Source organism: Balaenoptera musculus, chromosome 2 (genome assembly GCF_009873245.2).
Source record: "Balaenoptera musculus isolate JJ_BM4_2016_0621 chromosome 2, mBalMus1.pri.v3, whole genome shotgun sequence".
In the NCBI taxonomy this organism is placed as follows: domain Eukaryota; kingdom Metazoa; phylum Chordata; class Mammalia; order Artiodactyla; family Balaenopteridae; genus Balaenoptera; species Balaenoptera musculus.
Genome location: NC_045786.1, coordinates 24,262,399 through 24,281,335, shown reverse-complemented (window position 1 = coordinate 24,281,335; position 18,937 = coordinate 24,262,399). Strand labels below are relative to the sequence as shown.

At 41.8% G+C, this 18,937-nt stretch overlaps 1 protein-coding gene across 2 annotated transcripts in view; it reads right to left on the bottom strand.

Moving 5' to 3' along the window:
- SFMBT2 (Scm like with four mbt domains 2) overlaps window positions 1-18,937 on the bottom strand; it is a 222,412-nt gene that overhangs the window by 190,267 nt on the left and 13,208 nt on the right. For both annotated transcript variants that reach the window (XM_036844256.1, XM_036844255.1), the window contains exon 2: window positions 11,318-11,469. In XM_036844256.1, coding sequence (XP_036700151.1) covers window positions 11,318-11,417 — 100 coding nt within the window. In that variant the 5' untranslated portion in view covers window positions 11,418-11,469. The remainder of the gene's footprint in view (window positions 1-11,317; window positions 11,470-18,937) is intronic.

The following is an 18,937-nucleotide window of genomic DNA, read 5'->3' as shown; positions in this document are numbered from 1 at the left end:
ATGATTCCACCACTTGGAGGCAGTGGTGAGGCGAAGACCAAGGCTTAAACCTCCCAATTGCAACTTTGAGACCCTTCCTCAGAGCTCTTGATCCTTCCTAAAACTCTCATCTAGGCTGTTAACAAAAATTTTGTTTCCACCCAATTTTAATTCATTACAAGCTACGTTTCCCTCTCTTCTCCCAATAAAAGACGCTGTAGCAGCTTTCCTGCTCGCTCCAGCATTCACTCCCGTCAATCAAGAAAGGAAAAGGTGGAACCTCCCTGGCAGTCTGGTGGTTAAGACTCCCCACTTCCAATGCAAGGGGCTCGGGTTCCATCCCTAGTCAGGGAGCTAAGATCCCACATGCCAATAAATAAATAAACAAATAAATAAATAAAATCCATAAAAAAAGAAAGAAAGGAAAAGGTACCACTGGGACCCACCCCCTCCCCACATGTGAGTCAGTGAGATCAGTGCCCAGGAAAGCTCTGCTGCTCTCTGCCATCAAAACAAACACTTTAAAAAGCAACCAAGAGTCAGACCTAGAATGGGATTGTAAAGATTAAAACCTTTATGCCTTTAACTCTAAGTATGCTGTTTTAACAATAAAATCAAACACAAAATTGAGGGTTTTCGGAACCTGTAACATGTAACACTTCCTCCGCCACTTATGCCCTGAGCAGCTGATTCTCTAAAGACATTTCAAAGAGCAAGAGACAGACACACAGTGTTTATGAGTGGAGGTCTCATAAACCCGGAGCAAATATTTACAGCTGATTCATAAACTTCTTAAACTCGTAAACATTTTATCAAGGAAACTCTGACGGCCTCTTTTCTCTGCATCGGAACTGGTCAGAGGCATTTCCCCACGATGTCATGCAAGCAGACTGTGAAAAGCTACTAAGGAAATGTCACAGCTCAGAAGAAGGCGGGAGTGTTCTTTAGTGGTGATCCAATTCTAGAACACAGAGAGCTGTGTATGTGACTGGAATCGTTCATGTTAACTAGAAAAAGAATACTCAAAGTGGGAGTGCAAACGACTTTACAGTGAAAAATGGAATCAACACAGGACTCATTACCTTTTTTTAAGTCATCAGATCTTGGGTTGTAGAATGTAACAAGCTGAAATAAGACTAATCATGCAGAGGAGAATATTAAACCTGTCACCAGCACCCAGTCAAGGAATAGAGAATCAGCAGGTTCAGAATGAATGAAATCTTACAGGGCACCTTCTTGTGCGCTAGATTTTTTTTTTAAGTGGATAGAGAAAGGAAGAAGACATTCAATCTTTGTCATTTTAACTGCTGATAGTCGGTTGGTAGGATCACAAGGTTTAGAAAATGTTTCCACTGTGAGTACATTAAACAGACACAGGGTATTGATAAAACTCAGAAAGGACTAGCCAACATCAGTCCTAGGTCTGAGTTCACAGCTGCAGGACTACACCTGGGGCGGGGGGTACAGGGTGGGGGGACAGACACCGGAACACAAGGTCCTCAAGGGTGTCTCGGCCACCCAGACCCCAGGGGGCCAGAGAGACTTTACAGGAAAAACTGAACACCCCATCTCCTAGCTAGGGGAGGCAACAAGTATTCAAAAGAGACTTTAAAAAGGGGAGGAGGAGAAATATTATTGAGTCACATTGAACTAGTCCCCAGCTGGAAGAGTAAGAGATCCAGATTTTTCTACTAAGAATGTTGACTCCTTTCCTTCCCAAATAGAAGAGCCCATGGGACTCTGGTTAAATACTCCTAGTCCAAAAAAAAAAAAAAAATCAAGCCCACATTTCCAGTGTAATTCTTTCACTCAGTGGCTTGCCCCGTCTAAATGTGCAATGCCACTTTATCTGCAGACTTCATCAGCAAATTACATTTAGCTGGTCTGGAAAAAGAATGTCAAGGAATCTACTGATCACTATGTCAGCATACTATTTTGCTTGCTTTTATCACCAGCAAGCAAATTGCAAATGGAGAAACCGAGCACTCCAGGAATCCAATCCCGGTCCCCTTCCTTCTCTGTGCCCAGTAACAGGGCCGCCCAGGCTGTCTGCCGGCGAGGCCTCGGTGCCCCCCAGGAGGAGGAGGAATTTTACACGCTGCCTATTTCACTGACAGGACGCGAGTGTCAGTCATGGACCCCAACACTCTCTGAGCCTTCCTTAGGCAAAGAGGCAAAAGTGAAAAATAAAAAAGCTGTTCACGCGAGTCATTTGTTTTAAGCTGAAGTTTCTAGTGCAGCAAAGTGGACCATCAAGCAAGGAATCGCAGCAGCTGGGGGTGAGGGGGCGGACCTCAGCAGCACAAGATGCGCACACCCCCAGGGGAGCCACCTTAGACTCCATCCTACGGCCCCAAAACTTTGGCAGAGAAGAGCCAGAGTATAGCTGCTTCTCAGGGAGATGCAGTTGTGTGTCACATGACACATGGGGACCGGGGAGGGACGGGGGACAAGTGGAGGAGAGGACAAGAAGGAATCTGAGCTGCGCCTGGTCCCATAAAGCGTGGGGTGGTAGGGGCAGGGGAGGCGTGCTCAAAGGAACCCGTACGTATGAGGGTAACTTCTCCCTGCACCGAACGGCAGGGACAGCCCAGCGTTTCGGAGCCTCGGGATGCTTGAGATGAAATCCTGGCTGGAACACAAGAGCCAAGTGACTCTTGTCATCCGATGTTTCCTCATCTATAAAACAGGGCTAATAAAAGCAGCTGTCTCACTGGGCTGCAGAAGGATGAAGGGACCCAACACGTGGGAAGTACTTAAGAGTGCCTGCCAGACAGTTGGAACTCAGGACCACAAACCTCTCCTCGTGCACCTGCCAGCCAACTTAGAAGCAGCTGCAGGCTGTCTGTGCCTTCTCTGGTTCATCCAACACATGAATCTCTTCTGGAAACTTCTGGGGAAAAGAACCTTGGCACCAAGATGCCATCCAGCCCTGAGCACGTCACAGCGGGTCCCAGAACCAAATAGCCCCAAGACCGATTCCAGAACGGAAACTATTTTACTGATGAACCGGTTAAAAGGAAACTCCTAGGGAAAATAAACTACTTGAAGACTCATACTTGAGTCTGTTAACGTCTCAATGTTCCAAACTAGATTCGAGTTTCTACAAGTCGGCCTCTGCTCGCCACGAAGGTTTAGATCCTGCCTTAAATCTGTTTCCTCTCTAGGAAATCCGTCTTTGTGGCACCATCTAAATGCCTCCTCACCACACAAGGACATAGGGAAATTCCAAGGAGAAAGGACACGTTAGGCATATAGGAAAAAAGAAAAAAGTGAGTCAGGACCAAGATCTGAAAAATGTCAGGATCATTTAGAGGTAATTTGGAGCTACTATTTCTACTAAAGATCTTAACACCTTGGATGATGCAAGCTGCCCCACACAAGAGCAAGAACTCACCACATGCGTCGGGTAAGTTTTCCCCACTGCACACATCCCCCCGCTGAAGATGTGCCGAACCTGACGCTCATGCTTCCCCAGTCATGGAGTCACCCCAAAAGAAAGTCAGTACAAATAATATTCCCGACACCGTATTATTATTAATGGGTTCAGGATCTACTCATGCTTGAGTTACACCGCAGCTGCATGAAAAATGAAAACTCAACACACGGTTGGCTTTGAAACGGCTTTGAAAACACACCGCTGAAAACAACTCAGTAACAGGCATCAGATTGGTGCCCGACAAAAACACAATAAAAGCGCAGTGACGCCAAAAGTGGGAAGATAACCTCACTTAGCAAATGTAATAAAGACTTCTTTAAAGTATATTTGTACTTAAATAAAAGTAGAATGATTAGGATGAACCTTCAGCTATGAGGCTATGCTCTCTCTGAAAGAGAATTTCCACATTTCCATTGGGAGACAAAGGCTCAGCTCTGCTTTTAGAAGTTTTCTCACTCCTATTTTATGTACAGAAAAACACAAGTGGGGAGAACTAAGCCAATTTTGAAACAGGTACTAACATCTTTCAACATAGTTAGGCAATTATTTCAGGGTTTTCCAGATTTTTTTGCAGATAAAAAGATAACTCCAGGTACAGATATTATTTGAGAAACATAATCTAAGAAACTCAATGATATCAAGCAATCTGTAATCCTGTCATTGCCTGGTCTCATCAAAATGCAAAGACACATCTCATAACTTTTGGATGGTGGTCAAATCGCCCAGTGAGTTAATGCTCTTTTTGTTTACATGAATTCACCACAGCAAACGTTTACGATTCAGAGAGCTGAGTTGTCCTTGTATAATTTGCTGTTACGAAAATAATGCAATCCTTTCTTTTTAAAAAATTATCTTTTTAAAATAAACTATCATGTAGGTAGTTAGTAGTTACATTTATGAATTCTTTGGTTAAACATGAAATTCAACCAAAGATTGCTTTTGCTTTGTTTGGGATTTCCTACAAGGAGAAATATTTTAGTGCAAATTCACATGACCTAAATACTTTCACGTCATGTACTTTTCCGAAAGATTCCTTCCAGGTTTTCGAAAGGTCTTAGGGGGAGTTCGCCGGCAGTCCGGTGGTTAGGACTTGGCGCTTTTACTGCCGTGGTCTGGGTTCAATCCCTGGTGGGGGAACTAAGACCCCACAAGCCTCAAGGTGCAGCCAAAAAAAAAAAGAAAGGGTCTTGGGAAGGGGCATTCGATGCTTGGGCAGATCCTCTTGCCCTCTCTTACCGGGCACATAGGGGAAAATCCTATTTCCCCCACCTCCCTTGCAGTGGCAGAAACACACAGCTAAAGGCGGAGTCAAGATGGCTATTAGGAGGACGCAGAATTCACGGCTCCTCACAACTAGGGCACCTACCAGGCACCAGTGGGGCACCACGGACACCTAAGGGGACGGGAGGAACCCCCAGTGACCAGATAGGATGCAGGGCCTCGGGGGAGTGAAGGGGGAGGAGAAGTGGAGGCGGGACGGGACTGGCGCCCCTGAAGGGCGGCTGAGGGAGGGGAAGGGATCCCATGCCCGAAGGGGGGAACTGGGGAAGCCCTGGGAGGGCAGAGGATCAAAAGGGAGCGTGGCCAGGTTTCCCCTGCCCACTTGGGCCCCCAGGGAGCCTGCTGAGATGCCGGGCCTGATCCTCTGCCCACCGAGGCCCCCTCCAGCCACGTGGGTCCTGAGGGAGTGGGAGGGGGGGAAGGGGGAGCAAAAGTAAAGGCTGGAAACGCGGACCGGCACCCCTGAGGGGCGGCTGGGGGAGGGGAGGAGTTCCTACACCCAGCGGGACCCACCCACGGTTAGGGGTCCAGCGGCGACAGGGGAGACCCTGGGGCAGACGGTGGGGGAGGGGTGTGAAGGAACGGGGCCAGTGCTTTCCCCGTCCACTTAAGAACCGGGGAGCCTGCTGGGCTCCCGGGCCTAATCCTCTGCGCTCAGAGCCTCCCTCCTGCCACGCAGAGCCCAAGCCCCGCCCCTAAACCCCCACCCAGAGCCCCACCTCTACACTCTGAGACCCCCTCCAATGCGCGGGGCCTAAACCCCATCCACACATCCTCGCCCAGGACCCTACCTCCAAACTCCGGCACCCCACACTCCAGAGGCCCTCCTTTCCACATGCTGCCTCTTTCCTTCCGCACAGGTCCTAAGCAGAGGCGCGGCCTCCAAGTCGCCCTGCTTAGGCCCCGCCCCCAAGGCCTTTCCCAGCTCCGCGGGTCCTGAGCCAAGGCCCCGCCCCACGCTCCAACACCACCCCCACACGCATAGGTCCGGCCCCACCCTAAACCCCGCCCCTGCCTAAGTTCCACCCCCAAAGCCAAGGCTTTTTCTCTTTTCTTTTTTCCTCTTTTAGATTCGGGTTCTGTTTTACCTTGTTGATTCATTGTTGTTGATTCTTTTATATTTTTATTTTTCCTAATAAATCTCTTATTTTTCTAATTTTATTTTATTCTTTATACTCTGTTATTGTTCTCTCCTTTTAGCTTGTTTCCCCCCCCCCCCCTTTTTTTATTCTTTGTTCTGTTATGGTTTTATTTTACACCTTGCTGCAGTTGTTTCAATTATAGTTTTATTTTTCCTAATACATTTTTTATCTTTCTAATTTTATTTTCTTTTTTATTCTTTGATATTGTACTGCTCCTTTTTTTCTTTCTTTCTTCCTTTGCTTTTTTTTTTTTTTTTTTTCTTTTAACGACTCCATGAAGCTTGCAGGATCTTGATTCCCAGGCCAGAGGTCAGGCCCGAGCTCCTGTAGTGGGAGCTCCGAGTCCAAACCGCTGGACTAACAGAGAACCTCAGACCCCAAGGAATATCAATCAGATTGAGGCCTCCCGGAGGTTCTCATCTCAGCACCAAGACCCAGCTCTATCCAACTGACTGCAGACTCCAGTGCTGGATGTCTCAGGCCAAACAACCAGTAAGACAGGAATACAGCACCACTCATCAAAAAGAGAAAAAAAAAATGAAATGACAAAAAAATATATTACAAACAAAAGAGGAAGGTAAAAACCTACAAGACCAAATAAACGAAGATGAAATAGGCACCCCAGCTGAAAAAGAATTCAGAGTAATGATAGTAAAGATGATCCAAAATCTCGGAAACAGAATGAAGAAAATACAAGAAACATTTAACAAGGATCTAGAAGAACTAAAGAGCAAACAAACAGTGATGAACAACACAATTACTGAAATTAGATACTCTAGAAGGAATCGAAAACAGAATAACTGAGGCAGACCAACAGATAAATGAGCTGGAAGATAAAATGGTGGAAATAGCTGCCAGGGAGCAGAACAAAGAAAAAAGAATGAAAAGAATTGAGGACAGTCTCAGAGATCTCTGGGACAACATTAAACACACCAATATTCAAATTATAGCGGTCCCAGAAGAAGAAGAGAAAAAGAAAGGGTCTGAGAAAATATTTGAAGAGATTATAGTTGAAAACTTCCCTACTATGGGAAAGGAAATACTCAGTCAAGTCCAAGAAGCACAGAGAGGACCATACAGCATAAACCAAAAGAGAAACAGGCCGAGACACATATTAATCAAACTATCAAAAATTAAATACAAAGAAAAAATATTAAAGGCAGCAAGGGAAAAGCAATAAATAACATACAAGGGTCTCCCCATAAGGTTAACAGCTGATTTTTCAGCAGAAACACTGCAAGCTGGAAGGGAGTGGCAGGACATATTTAAAGTGATGAAAGGGAAAAACCTAAAACCAAGATTACTCTACCCAGCAAGGATTTCATTCAGATTTTATGGAGAAATTAAAACCTTTACAGATAAGAAAAAGTTAAGAGAATTCAGCACAACCAAACCAGCTTTACAACAAATGCTAAAGGAACTTCTCTAGGCAGGGAACACAAGAGAAGCAAAACACCTGCAATAACAAACCCAAAACAATTAAGAAAATGGTAATAGGAACATACATATCGATAATTACCTTATGTGTAAATGGATTAAATGCTCCAACCAAAAGACACAGACTGGCTGAATGGATACAAAAACAAGATCCATATGTATGCTGCCTACAAGAGACCCACTTCAGACCTAGGGACACATACAGACTGAAAGTGAGGGGATGGAAAAAGATATTCCATGCAAATGGAAATCAAAAGAAAGCTGGAGTAGCAATTCTCGTATCAGACGAAATAGACTTTAAAATAAGACTATTATAAGAGACAAAGAAGGACACTAAATAATTACAGGCCAATATCACTGATGAACATACATGCAAAAATCCTCAACAAACTACTAGCAAACGGAATCCAACAGCACATTAAAAGGATCATACAGCATAATCAAGTGTGCTTTATCCCAGGAATGCAAGGATTCTTCAATATATGCAAATCAATCAACGTGATACACCATATTAACAAATTGAAGGAGAAAAATCATATGATCATCTCAATAGATGCAGAGAAAGCTTTCAACAAAATTCAACACCATTTAATGATAAAAACTCTCCAGAAAGTAGGCATAGAGGGAACTCACCTCAACATAATAAAGGCCATATATGACAAACCCACAGCCCACGTTGTTCTCAATGGTGAAAAACTGAAACCATTTCCACTAAGATCAGGAACAAGACAAGGTTGCCCACTCTCACCACTATTATTCAACATAGTTTTGGAAGTTTTAGCCACAGCAATCAGAGAAGAAAAAGAAATAAAAGGAATCCAAATTGGAAAAGAAGAAGTAAAACTGTCACTGTTTGCAGGTGACATGGTACTATACATAGAGAATCCTAAAGATGCTACCATAAAACTAGTAGAGCTAATCAATGAATTTGGTAAAGTAGCAGGATATAAAATTAATGCACAGAAATCTCTTGCATTCCTATACACTAATGATGAAAAATCTGGAAGAGAAATTAAGGAAACACTCCCACTTACCACTGCAACAAAAACAATAAAATACCTAGGAATAAACCTACCTAAGGAGAAAAAAGACCTGTATGAAAAAACTATAAGACACTAATGAAAGAAATTAAAGATGAGACAAACAGATGGAGAGATATACCATGTCCTTGGATTGGAAGAATCAACATTGTGAAAATGACTATATTACCCAAAGCAATCTACAGATTCAATGCAATCCCTATCAAACTACCGATGGCATTTTTCACAGAACTAGAACAAAAAATTTCACAATTTGTATGGACACAAAAAAGACCCCGAATAGCCAAAGCAATCTTGAGAAAGAAAAACGGAGCTGGAGGAATCAGGCTCCCAGACTTCAGACTATGCTACAAAGCTACAGTAATCAAGACAGTATGGTACTGGCACAAAAACAGAAACATAGATCAATGGAACAGGATAGAAAACCCAGAGATAAACCCACGTACATTTGGTCACCTTATCTTTGATAAAGGAGGCAAGAGTATACAATGGAGAAAAGACAGTCTCTTCAATAAGTGGTGCTGGGACAACTGGACAGCTACATGTAAAAGAATGAAATTAGAGCACTTCCTAACACCATACACAAAAATAAACTCAAAATGGATTACAGACCTAAATGTAAGGCTAGACACTATAAAACTCTTAGAAGAAAACATAGGCAGAACACTCTATGACATAAATCACAGCAAGATCCTTTTTGACCCACCTCCTAGAGAAATGGAAATAAAAACAAAAATAAACAAATGGGACCTAAAGAAACTTAAAAGCTTTTGCACAGCAAAGGAAACCATAAACAAGACGAAAAGACAACCCTCAGAATAGGAGAAAATATTTGCAAATGAAGCAACTGACAAAGGATTAATCTCCAAAATATACAAGCAGAGCTCATGCAGCTCAATATCAAAAAAACAAACAACCCATCCAAAAATGGGCAGAAGACCTAAACAGACATTTCTCCAAAGAAGATATACAGATTGCCAACAAACTCATGAAAAGATGCTCAACATCACTAATCATTAGAGAAATGCAAATCAAAACTACAGTGAGGTATCACCTCACACTGGTCAGAATGGCCAACATCAAAAAATCTATAAACAACAAATGCTGGAGAGGGTGTAGAGAAAAGAGAACCCTCTCACACTGTTGGTGGGAATGTAAATTGATACAGCCACTATGGAGAACAGTATGGAGGTTCCTTAAAAAACGAAAAATACAACTACCATACGACCCAGCAATCCCACTACTGGGCATATACCCTGAGAAAACCATAATTCAAAAAGAGTCATGTACCACAATGTTCATTGCAGCTCTATTTACAATAGCCAGGACATGGAAGCAACCTAAGTGTCCATCAACAGATGAATGGATAAAGAAGATGTGGCACATATATACAATGGAATATTACTCAGCCATAAAAAGAAATGAAATTGAGTTATTTGTAGTGAGGTGGATGGAGTTAGAGTCTGTCCTACAGAGTGAAGTAAGTCAGAAAGAGAAAAACAAATACCATATGCTAACACATATATATGGAATCCAAAAAAAAAAAAAAATGGTCCTGATGAACCTAGGGGCAGGACAGGAATAAAGACACAGATGTAGAGAATGGACTTGAGGACACGGGGAGGGGGAAGGGTAAGCTGGCACAAAGTAAGAGAGTGTCATGGACATATATACACCACCAAATGTAAAATAGATAGCTAGTGGGAAGCAGCGGCACAGCACAGGGAGATCAGCTCGGTGCTTTGCGACCACCGAGACGGGTGGGATAAGGAGAGTGGGAGGGAGACACAAGAGGGAGGGGATATGGGGATATACGTATGCATATAGCTGATTTACTTTGTTATACAGCAGAAAATAACACAACACTGTAAAACAATTATACACCAATAAAAATGTTAAAAAAAAAAAAAAAAAGAAGAAGCACGCAACTGATTCTGCTCAAGAGGTTCTGAGCAAAAGCCTCTTCTGTGCTAGAGTATTTAATTGCTGATTCAAGACCCTGCAGCCCTGCTCATCCCCTACAGGGACAAACCTTGAAGCACCATGTTGAGATGGGACAGAGCATCCACTGACCGTGCTCCAACAGTGTGAACCATTTATAAACATTTACTGCATTAAGCCATGGAGTTGTTTTTTTTTATTGGAGTATAGTTGATTTACAATGTTGTGTTAGTTTCTGCTGTACAGCAAAGTGACTCAGTTATACATATATATATTCTTTTTCAGATTCTTTTCCATTATGGTTTATTACAGGATACTGAATACAGTTCCCTGTGCTACATAGTAGGTCCTTGTTGTTTATCTGTTTTATATATAGTAGTGTGTATCTGTTAATCCCAAACTCCGAATTTATCCCTCCCCCTCTTTCCCCTTTGGTAACCAGAAGTTTGTTTTCTGTGTCTTTGAGTGTTTCTATTTTGTAAATAAGTTCATTTGTACTATTTTTAATGCTACATACAAGTGATATCATATGATATTTGTTTCTCTCTGACTTACTTTACTTAGTATGATAATCTTCAGGTCCACCCATGTTGCTGCAAATGGCATTATTTCATTCTTTTTTATGGCTGAGTAATATTCCACTATATATATATATGTACCACATCTCCTTTACCCATTCATCTGTCAATGGACATTTAGGTTGCTTCCACATCTTGGCTATTGTAAATAGTGCTGCTGTGAACATTAGGGTGCATGTATCTTTTCAAATTATAGTTTTGTCCAGATATATGGCCAGGAGTGGGATTGCAGGATCATAAAGCCATTGAGTTTTTGAAGTGATGGGTCACCTCACTATAATGTAGCCCACTGTGCCCAGTATTTCTAACCAAATTTTGCATAACTTTCGAGCTGCTATATGCTTATAAACGTGCCCGCAAATCCCAGGAACAGGCAGTATGTGAGGTCTAGAATGCTGCCCCAATATTTTCTAAACATTTTCAGGAAGATATTGGTCAAGACATCAAAAGGCCAAATGCATTTAGAAAACAAAATCGCACCTGAATCAAGATCTCCGTTACGGTCAGCTGAGCTCTGATGTTTTTCCAAGGATGAAGACGAAGGGTCCTGCATGCTAGAAACTGACACGCTGTTCTCCATTCTTAACAACTATGGATCGTCCTCTCTTAATTCATCCTGAAGGAAGAGTTACCTAAGGGCAACCAACAACAACAGAAATCAGAGCACTGTAATTGTATTCATTCGTTTTTCAACTCTCCGAAAATAACGGTGTCCCATCAGAGCTGCTACCATTTCATTACAACAGGCAAAATGCAATGTCATGTAACAGAAAGTACCAGGATTGAAGACTAAAGAGCACATATCCACACAAGGTCAACAACAAGGTCACAGCACAGCAGAAGCATCCACTTTCTACAGGTCATCATCACCACTAAGATGGACACATTTTTCACCAATAAATAGAATCGATGTGTCAACCCCCAATCTACCTTGGCAGCGTTGGCAAGACACTCCACCACCCTGCTTCTCCCTCCTCTCTCGCTGGATGCTGCGAAGCAGGAACCCGCCCCCCACCCCAGCATCCCCACACACAGGTAAGGTGTCCGCGGTCTCACAGGTGATTCGTTACCAAAACCAGTTAAAGAATCAATGCTTGCAAATAACGTGCTTTTTGACCAACTGGACTTTTCCTGTAATAACATGGCTATTCCACACTTACATTCTGATAGGGTGGGTAGAAAAACAGGTAAAATTACAGCCGGTTCTCACAGAACCCTACGATCTAGTTTGTGTACATCACAGCCCATGAAATACCCAGACACAGTCATTACAAAGGGTCAGCCACTCAGGACTGGTTTGCCAAAATAAGGACCCGGATTCCTGCACTCCACTCTGCAGGTGGGAGTAGGCACTGCAGGGTTTCATTCCAGGAAGCGAAATGATCAGGTTTGTTGCAGAAAAATCATTTGGGCAGCTGCATGCCAGACAGATGGACAGACCAGGGGAGGCTGAATGGAAACAGACTAAAAACAAAAATGTGCCAAGTGGTAGGGCATCCTATGATTAAGACAAAAACTGAGAAATTACTACATAGTAGTTTGTAGCTCTTAATCCCCTACCCCATCCCCTCTCCCCACGGGAAACCGCTGGTTTGTTCTCTACGTCTGTGAGTCTGCTTCTGTTTTGTTATATCACTTTGTCTATTATATTTTTTAGATTCCATATATAAGTGATAACATACAGTATTTGTCTTTCTCTGTCTGACATATTTCACTACGCGTAATACCATCCAGGTCCACCCATAGTGTTGCAAATGGCAAAATATCATTCTTTTTCATGGCTGAGTAATATTCCATTATATATCTATTTTAACGTCATACGTGGCTAGCAGCTGCCGTAGTGAACAGCTAGACCACTGCCTAGGCAGGCAGGAGTTTATTATATTTGAGTTTGGAACATGTCCTAAAATCATGGCTCTCTTGAAGGTTGTAGTACAGCGAGCTAGTTAAAAGAGAACATAGGAATTTTAAAACCTAAGGAACTTCGAAAGGAGACTGAGCAGTTTCTCCATAATATTCCACAAATCTTTCATCACAATCTTCCTAATGTAGTAGGCTTTCAGTGAATGTGCTGGTTTTCATCAATTTCAAAAGAGAAATAGTCTTAGCAGCTAAGTTATGTCATACTATTATTGCTTTTTTCATTCATTTACAAATTCAAGAAAATCATTCCACCTCAAAACGTAACCAGGCAGAAAGTTTTTCTTCAAGGAAAAATCTATAAACCTAACTACTAGTAAATCAGTCAAGCCCTTATTAAAGGAGGAAAAAAGTTTGCTTTTTTTCAAGTTTTTAAGATTCCTATTGATTCAACTCTATCCATCTGCCTCTAACTAGATACTATAAAAAGGTAATCCGTGACTATAAAATAAGATCAATTTAAATGCACCAGACCCATCATTTTAAATAGAAGTCAAAAGCAACGACATAAATACCAAAAACCCACATTATTCTGTAAGTGCAAGTGACAAGGCTCTGTCTACCCCCAGGTTGCAAAATGTATTTATTTTGGCAAATGACATGTCACTGTTCGCTTTCTTGGCAATGTTTACTTTTTGCCTTCCCATAAAAGGTATACAACTTTGTACTCTCTGTAGAAGTCTTGCAAAATAAAATTACAAAGGAACAAAGTAAAATCACTTGTAATTCTAGCACCCAGGGATAATCTCTTTTATTTTTATAGTATCTCCTGATAGCTTCTCTGTGGGTTGTTTTTTTTTTTTACTTCATATGGAATTTAGAATTTTAATTCATTTTCCATTTAAACATCACATAGAAAGCATTTTCCCCACATCATTAAAATTCTTTGAAAACATGACTTGAAATGATTGTATGACTTTTATTATAATATGAACAGGTTATTTATTTACCATTCCCCTACTGCTGGCCATTAAGTTGGTTTTTTATTTTTCACCATTATGAACACTGTACTACGCATTCTCACATACCTCACATCCTTCCCACATTTTAACTTTGTGGGTATTTTTTATGGATTTTTAAGAGCTCTACGTATCTTATCCCACAAAACTCTTGCAGATATTTTCCCCAATTCTCCCTTTAGTGGGTCCTTCTGATATACATATGGAACGTGAGCTGAATTTTTTAACTTAGCCCAATCCATAATTCACTTTATTTCTTCTAAAAACTGTATTCCTAAAATGTCCTCCCCCATTGTAAGATACCAGAAGTTTAACTTCCCTAGGGTTTCAAGTTTTACATTTACCTTTTTAACATCTGTCCCCATATGTTTATGCTCAAATACTTTGTGCGGTGCAGTTCTGAGGTGACCACCTCCCGCAGTTAATAATCCATTCCTACCCCATTGGGTTTCTAATACCCTGTCTTTACCATCCATGAAATTCTTACATGTACAAGACTGTTTCTATGCACCAAACTTTCCTTTAATTTTGAGAAAAGTCAGCAAAATAGAACTATGACTGTTTATACTGTTTATACGTTCCCCCATCCTTAGTTCAGCAATCACTGAACTTGGGGCCATTTAAGGTAGGTTTATAAAGGGGTGACCATGGTTTTGCATGGCCTGGAAGCCCAGACTCATGGCTTGATCATCACACGGCATTCTACTGTGCACAGAATGTACCAGAACCTGCACACAGGTAGAAATGACTGTGCACCAGAGGCTGTTAAACGTCTCCCACCCCAAATTTCCATTTCCTCCTTTGTCTGCAGGGAGGAGTAACTAGTTAACCAAAATAAACACTGCCGGGCCATCCTCGAAGTTGCATGTGGTTGCACCACTCCGTTCTGGCCAGTGGGAAGTTTGCGGAGTGAATGAGTTCAACCAGAAGGTCACACCCTTTGGTGGAGGGGTGGGCCTTTACCAGTCACCCCCAGAGCCACCTGAGATCACGCAGAGGAAGGCCCCACTGATGGCAGAGCTTGGTTCTGACATCAGCTGCAGACGATTACTTCAAGAGAAATAAGCTTCTATCTTGTTTACACGGCTCTATCTGACGGTCCCTGATACACAGCCGATCCCAAATCTCAACAAATACACCCGAGAAGGACCATGCTCCTTTGTAATAAGCTTGTAATTAGGATGCTTGGATTGTACTCTAGAACTCAGAGTGTTCTCTAAGTTTTTCATCAATAATGCCAAAGGCTGCCTCTGGTTTATTACGCACACCTCCCCCCCAAAAAAATCGCAGTTCACATTAAATCCTGACCAAGGTGCTTAAACCTCGAGGAGAATGAGGTCTGTAGTGGAGGTGAGTCACGCAGTGGGGACTCACCCCCATGAGCCTAACTTCTAAAGAAGTCGGCGGTCAGCATTGCCTTTAATGTCATCGACTATTCCAGTGGTTCTCAAAATTTAAGGAACAACAGAATCACCTGGAGGGCGTATCAAAACTCAGACTGTGGGCTTCCCTGGTGGCGCAGTGGTTGAGAGTCTGCCTGCCAATGCAGCGGACACGGGTTCGAGCCCTGGTCTGGGAAGATCCCACATGCCGCGGAGCAACTAGGCCCGTGAGCCACAACTGCTGAGCCTGTGCGTCTGGAGCCTGTGCTCCGCAACAAGAGAGGCCGCGATAGTGAGAGGCCCGCGCACCGCGATGAAGAGTGGCCCCCGCTTGCCGCAAGTAGAGAAAGCCCTCGCACAGAAACGAAGACCCAACACAGCCAAAAATAAATAAATAAATAAAATTTTTAAAAAAAATAATCTGTTAAAAAAAAAAAAAAACTCAGACTGCTGGGCCCCCTGCCCAGAGCTTCTGCTTCAGCAGATCTGGGATAATGCCTAGTCATCTGGTGTCTCTAATAAGTTCCCAGGTGACGCTGATTGCTGCTGGCCCAAGGACCACACTCTAAGAACCACTGCTTTATTAAAGGAAGATTTTTGCCTGGGTTGTTTAGAGAGAGAAAAATAGTTCCTCATCAAAATATATCTATCGTTAAGTACAGTAGAGAACATAATATTTCTGCAAAGTCATTTAAATGTGGGGAGAGTTAGGTTGGGTTTTGTAGAAATGGTTTTGCATTAAATAACGTGCATTAGTTTTGCATTATAAATCATTTTCCTTATAGAATACCTGTTCTCTGAATTCCATTGTTTTGCAAAGTCAAGATTTGCTTTACCATCTGCCTGAAGTCAGGTGAGCTTGTTGTCCGTAAAAGTTCGATAAGAGTTACAGTACCAAGAACTTACTGTGTTGATTATTCATGGCAGAGCCATTCTCTTCATGCAGCAAAGTATCTGGACAAATTCTTTTTTCCCAGCCTCAGTTTCCTTAAAAGTCGAGAGGAGACTGGATCACATCATCTCTAGGAACTCTTTGTGTTAGGTCCCTCATTCCTAGCAGATATTTTCCCCAGCTTTATTGAGATATAATAGACTAGCAGATGATTTTTTATATCAGTTATGTCTGCATAGAATTTCAAAAGCCAAATATTCTACAAGGCTTGTACATGATGCACCCCTCCCAAAAAAAAAAAAAACAAAAAAACAGCAGTCTCCTGCCCTTCTCCTCCTTGAGGCAATCACTTCCAACTCTTTTAGCGGATTGTTTTGGCATTCGTCTCACCTCTGAATAACAGCTTACTTATTAATTGTTCAGTTTTTGTCTTTATCAGGTGATACTCTACCACTCACATCACCTCTCTCTCTCTTTTCATATATGTGTGTGTGTGTGTGTGTGTGTGTATACATATATATATACATCCTCCTAATAAGTATGATCCCATTACTATGGCTCTATAAAGACATTACAGCAGACCCATGTGGTGTACTATGATTACTTTTCCTTTCTCACACAAGTCTTCCCTGGAGTTAATGATGGCCTTGTTTTTTCCATGACCTTAGCTTTCTACGTACTTTTCACCCTTTCAAAGCCAATTTTTCCATTACTGTCTAAATCTCTCGATAAACTGAGATATATAGGTATGTTCTTAATTTCATCTTGAAGTAATTTCTACCAAGGCTTTCTGTTCTGCTCTAGACTAACTGCCTTCTATGCCTGGTAGCAGGTGTTACCCTGAGATCTTGCTTCACTTCTTTTATGAGATTCTCCTCTTATTCTGTGTCCCAAGGTCTTCCTCACTTGGTTTTCTCCCGCCTTTTGATGGAGCACATTCTTCAAAAGGTTCCTAAGAAAGGATTTAGGTAGAAACATGTGCAGCCTTGCATAAAAATGTCTTTAACCTGTTCTCACGTTTTAACCCATAGTTTAGCTGGGTAAAAAATATTCTTTACCATATGATCCAGCAATCCCACTCCTCAGGCGTATATCTGGAAAACTCTAATTTGGAAAAGATACATGCACCCCAGTGTTCATGGCAGCACTATTTACAATAGCCAAGACATGGAAGCAGCCTAAATGTCCATCGACAGATGAATGGATAATGGAGATGTGGTACATATATACAATGGAATACTACTCAGCCACAAAAAAGAGAATGAAATTATGCCATTTGCAGCAACATGAATGGACCCAGTGACTATCATACTATATGAAGTAAGTCAGAAAGGAAAATATCATATGCTATCACTTATATGTGGAATTTTAAAAAATGATGCAAATGAACTTATTTACAAAACAGAAACAGACTCACAGACATAGAAAAAAAACTTACGGTTATCAAAGGGGAAGCAGGGGGAGAGATAAATTAGGAGTTTGGGATTAACAGATACACACTACTATATACAAAATAGATAAACCACAAGGACCTACTGTATAGCACAGGGAACTGTATTCAATATCCTTTCATAATCTATAATGGAAAAGAATCTTAAAATATATATAAATATATATATATGAATCACTTTGCTGTACACCTGAAACTAACACAACATTGTAATCACCTATATGTCAATTTAAAAATCCTAAACTGGAAAAACATCCTCTCTTAGAATTTTGAGGGTTCCCCACATTGTCTTCCAGCTTCCACTGTTGAGAAGTCTGGTCCCATCCTAATTACCAGGTCCTCTGATGTTCTGAAATTTCACAATGAGGTACCAAACGGTAATCTACTTGTGGCTTGGGGCCTCTGAATGACTTCCTTCAAGATTGGAAACTATTCTTCAGTTCCAGGATATTTCCTGGAATTACTGCCAATTTCCTCCCCTCCGTTTTCTCTGTTCTTTCATTCTAATATTCATTCCAATGTTGAATCTCGTTAATCTCCCTCATTTTCCTTTTTATGCCCCTTTACTCTTTAATCTACCATCTAGGGTATTTCCTTGAATTCCTCTCCTAGCTCTTCTATGGAGTTTTACAATCTAATTTCAAGAGGCTCTTTTTAATTCTTTGAATATTCCCTTTTTCCATCCTACCTTGTTCCATAGATGCAAAATCTTCTATTATATCCCTGAGGCCATTCATGATTTTTTTTTTGTAAGATGTTTCTTCTCTCCTTTGTAAGAGCAGGTATTTTTCTCCCTTGGTTAGTTTTGGTCTCTACTGTTTTATATTAGCTGCCTTCCTCAGAAGTCTGGTAATACTTTGTGGTTTCTCATGTTTATGAGTGGGGAATGAAAAGGCTGACTGGTATCTCAGGGCGCAGGAGTGAAGACTGTACACCTTGGGAACCACTGCACAGAGACCCAGCTGGGTCCTTCCCAAAGGAAACCCCAATGCGTCTTTAAGTCTTTGCTCTTAGGTTGGTCAAATTACACAGAAGAGGATTCTCCCATATGCCAACACGAGGGCTGGGGCGGGGGGGGGGGGGGGTCTCCCGCCTACTGACACTGGTTTAGAAGGGAACATCCCAGAAACACAGTCATTTTCTTGCCTGCAGTGTAGACTCTAAGAAACAAGATCTCCCTCCTAAATCCACAACAATAAAAAGCTGTGCAGCCCCAATTTCAGATCTCCAGACATGTGTCTATAAATTATCTCCTTTCCCTAAGCTAGTGCTAGTACCCCATTTTTCTCCTTGATTTCTTTATTAGACGTGATAAATATTAAACTATCATTGTGCAACTAGACTTTGAAGCCAAAATTCTCAAAGTTCAGGTGAAAAAGTGAAACTTTACATTGGATTAATGAAGATACCTTAGCATTAGATATCATTCTTCTCTGCATTCATCAAAAGGCAAGGTCCAAAGGCGTACTACTCAGAAGGACTCACTCCAGTGAGCGT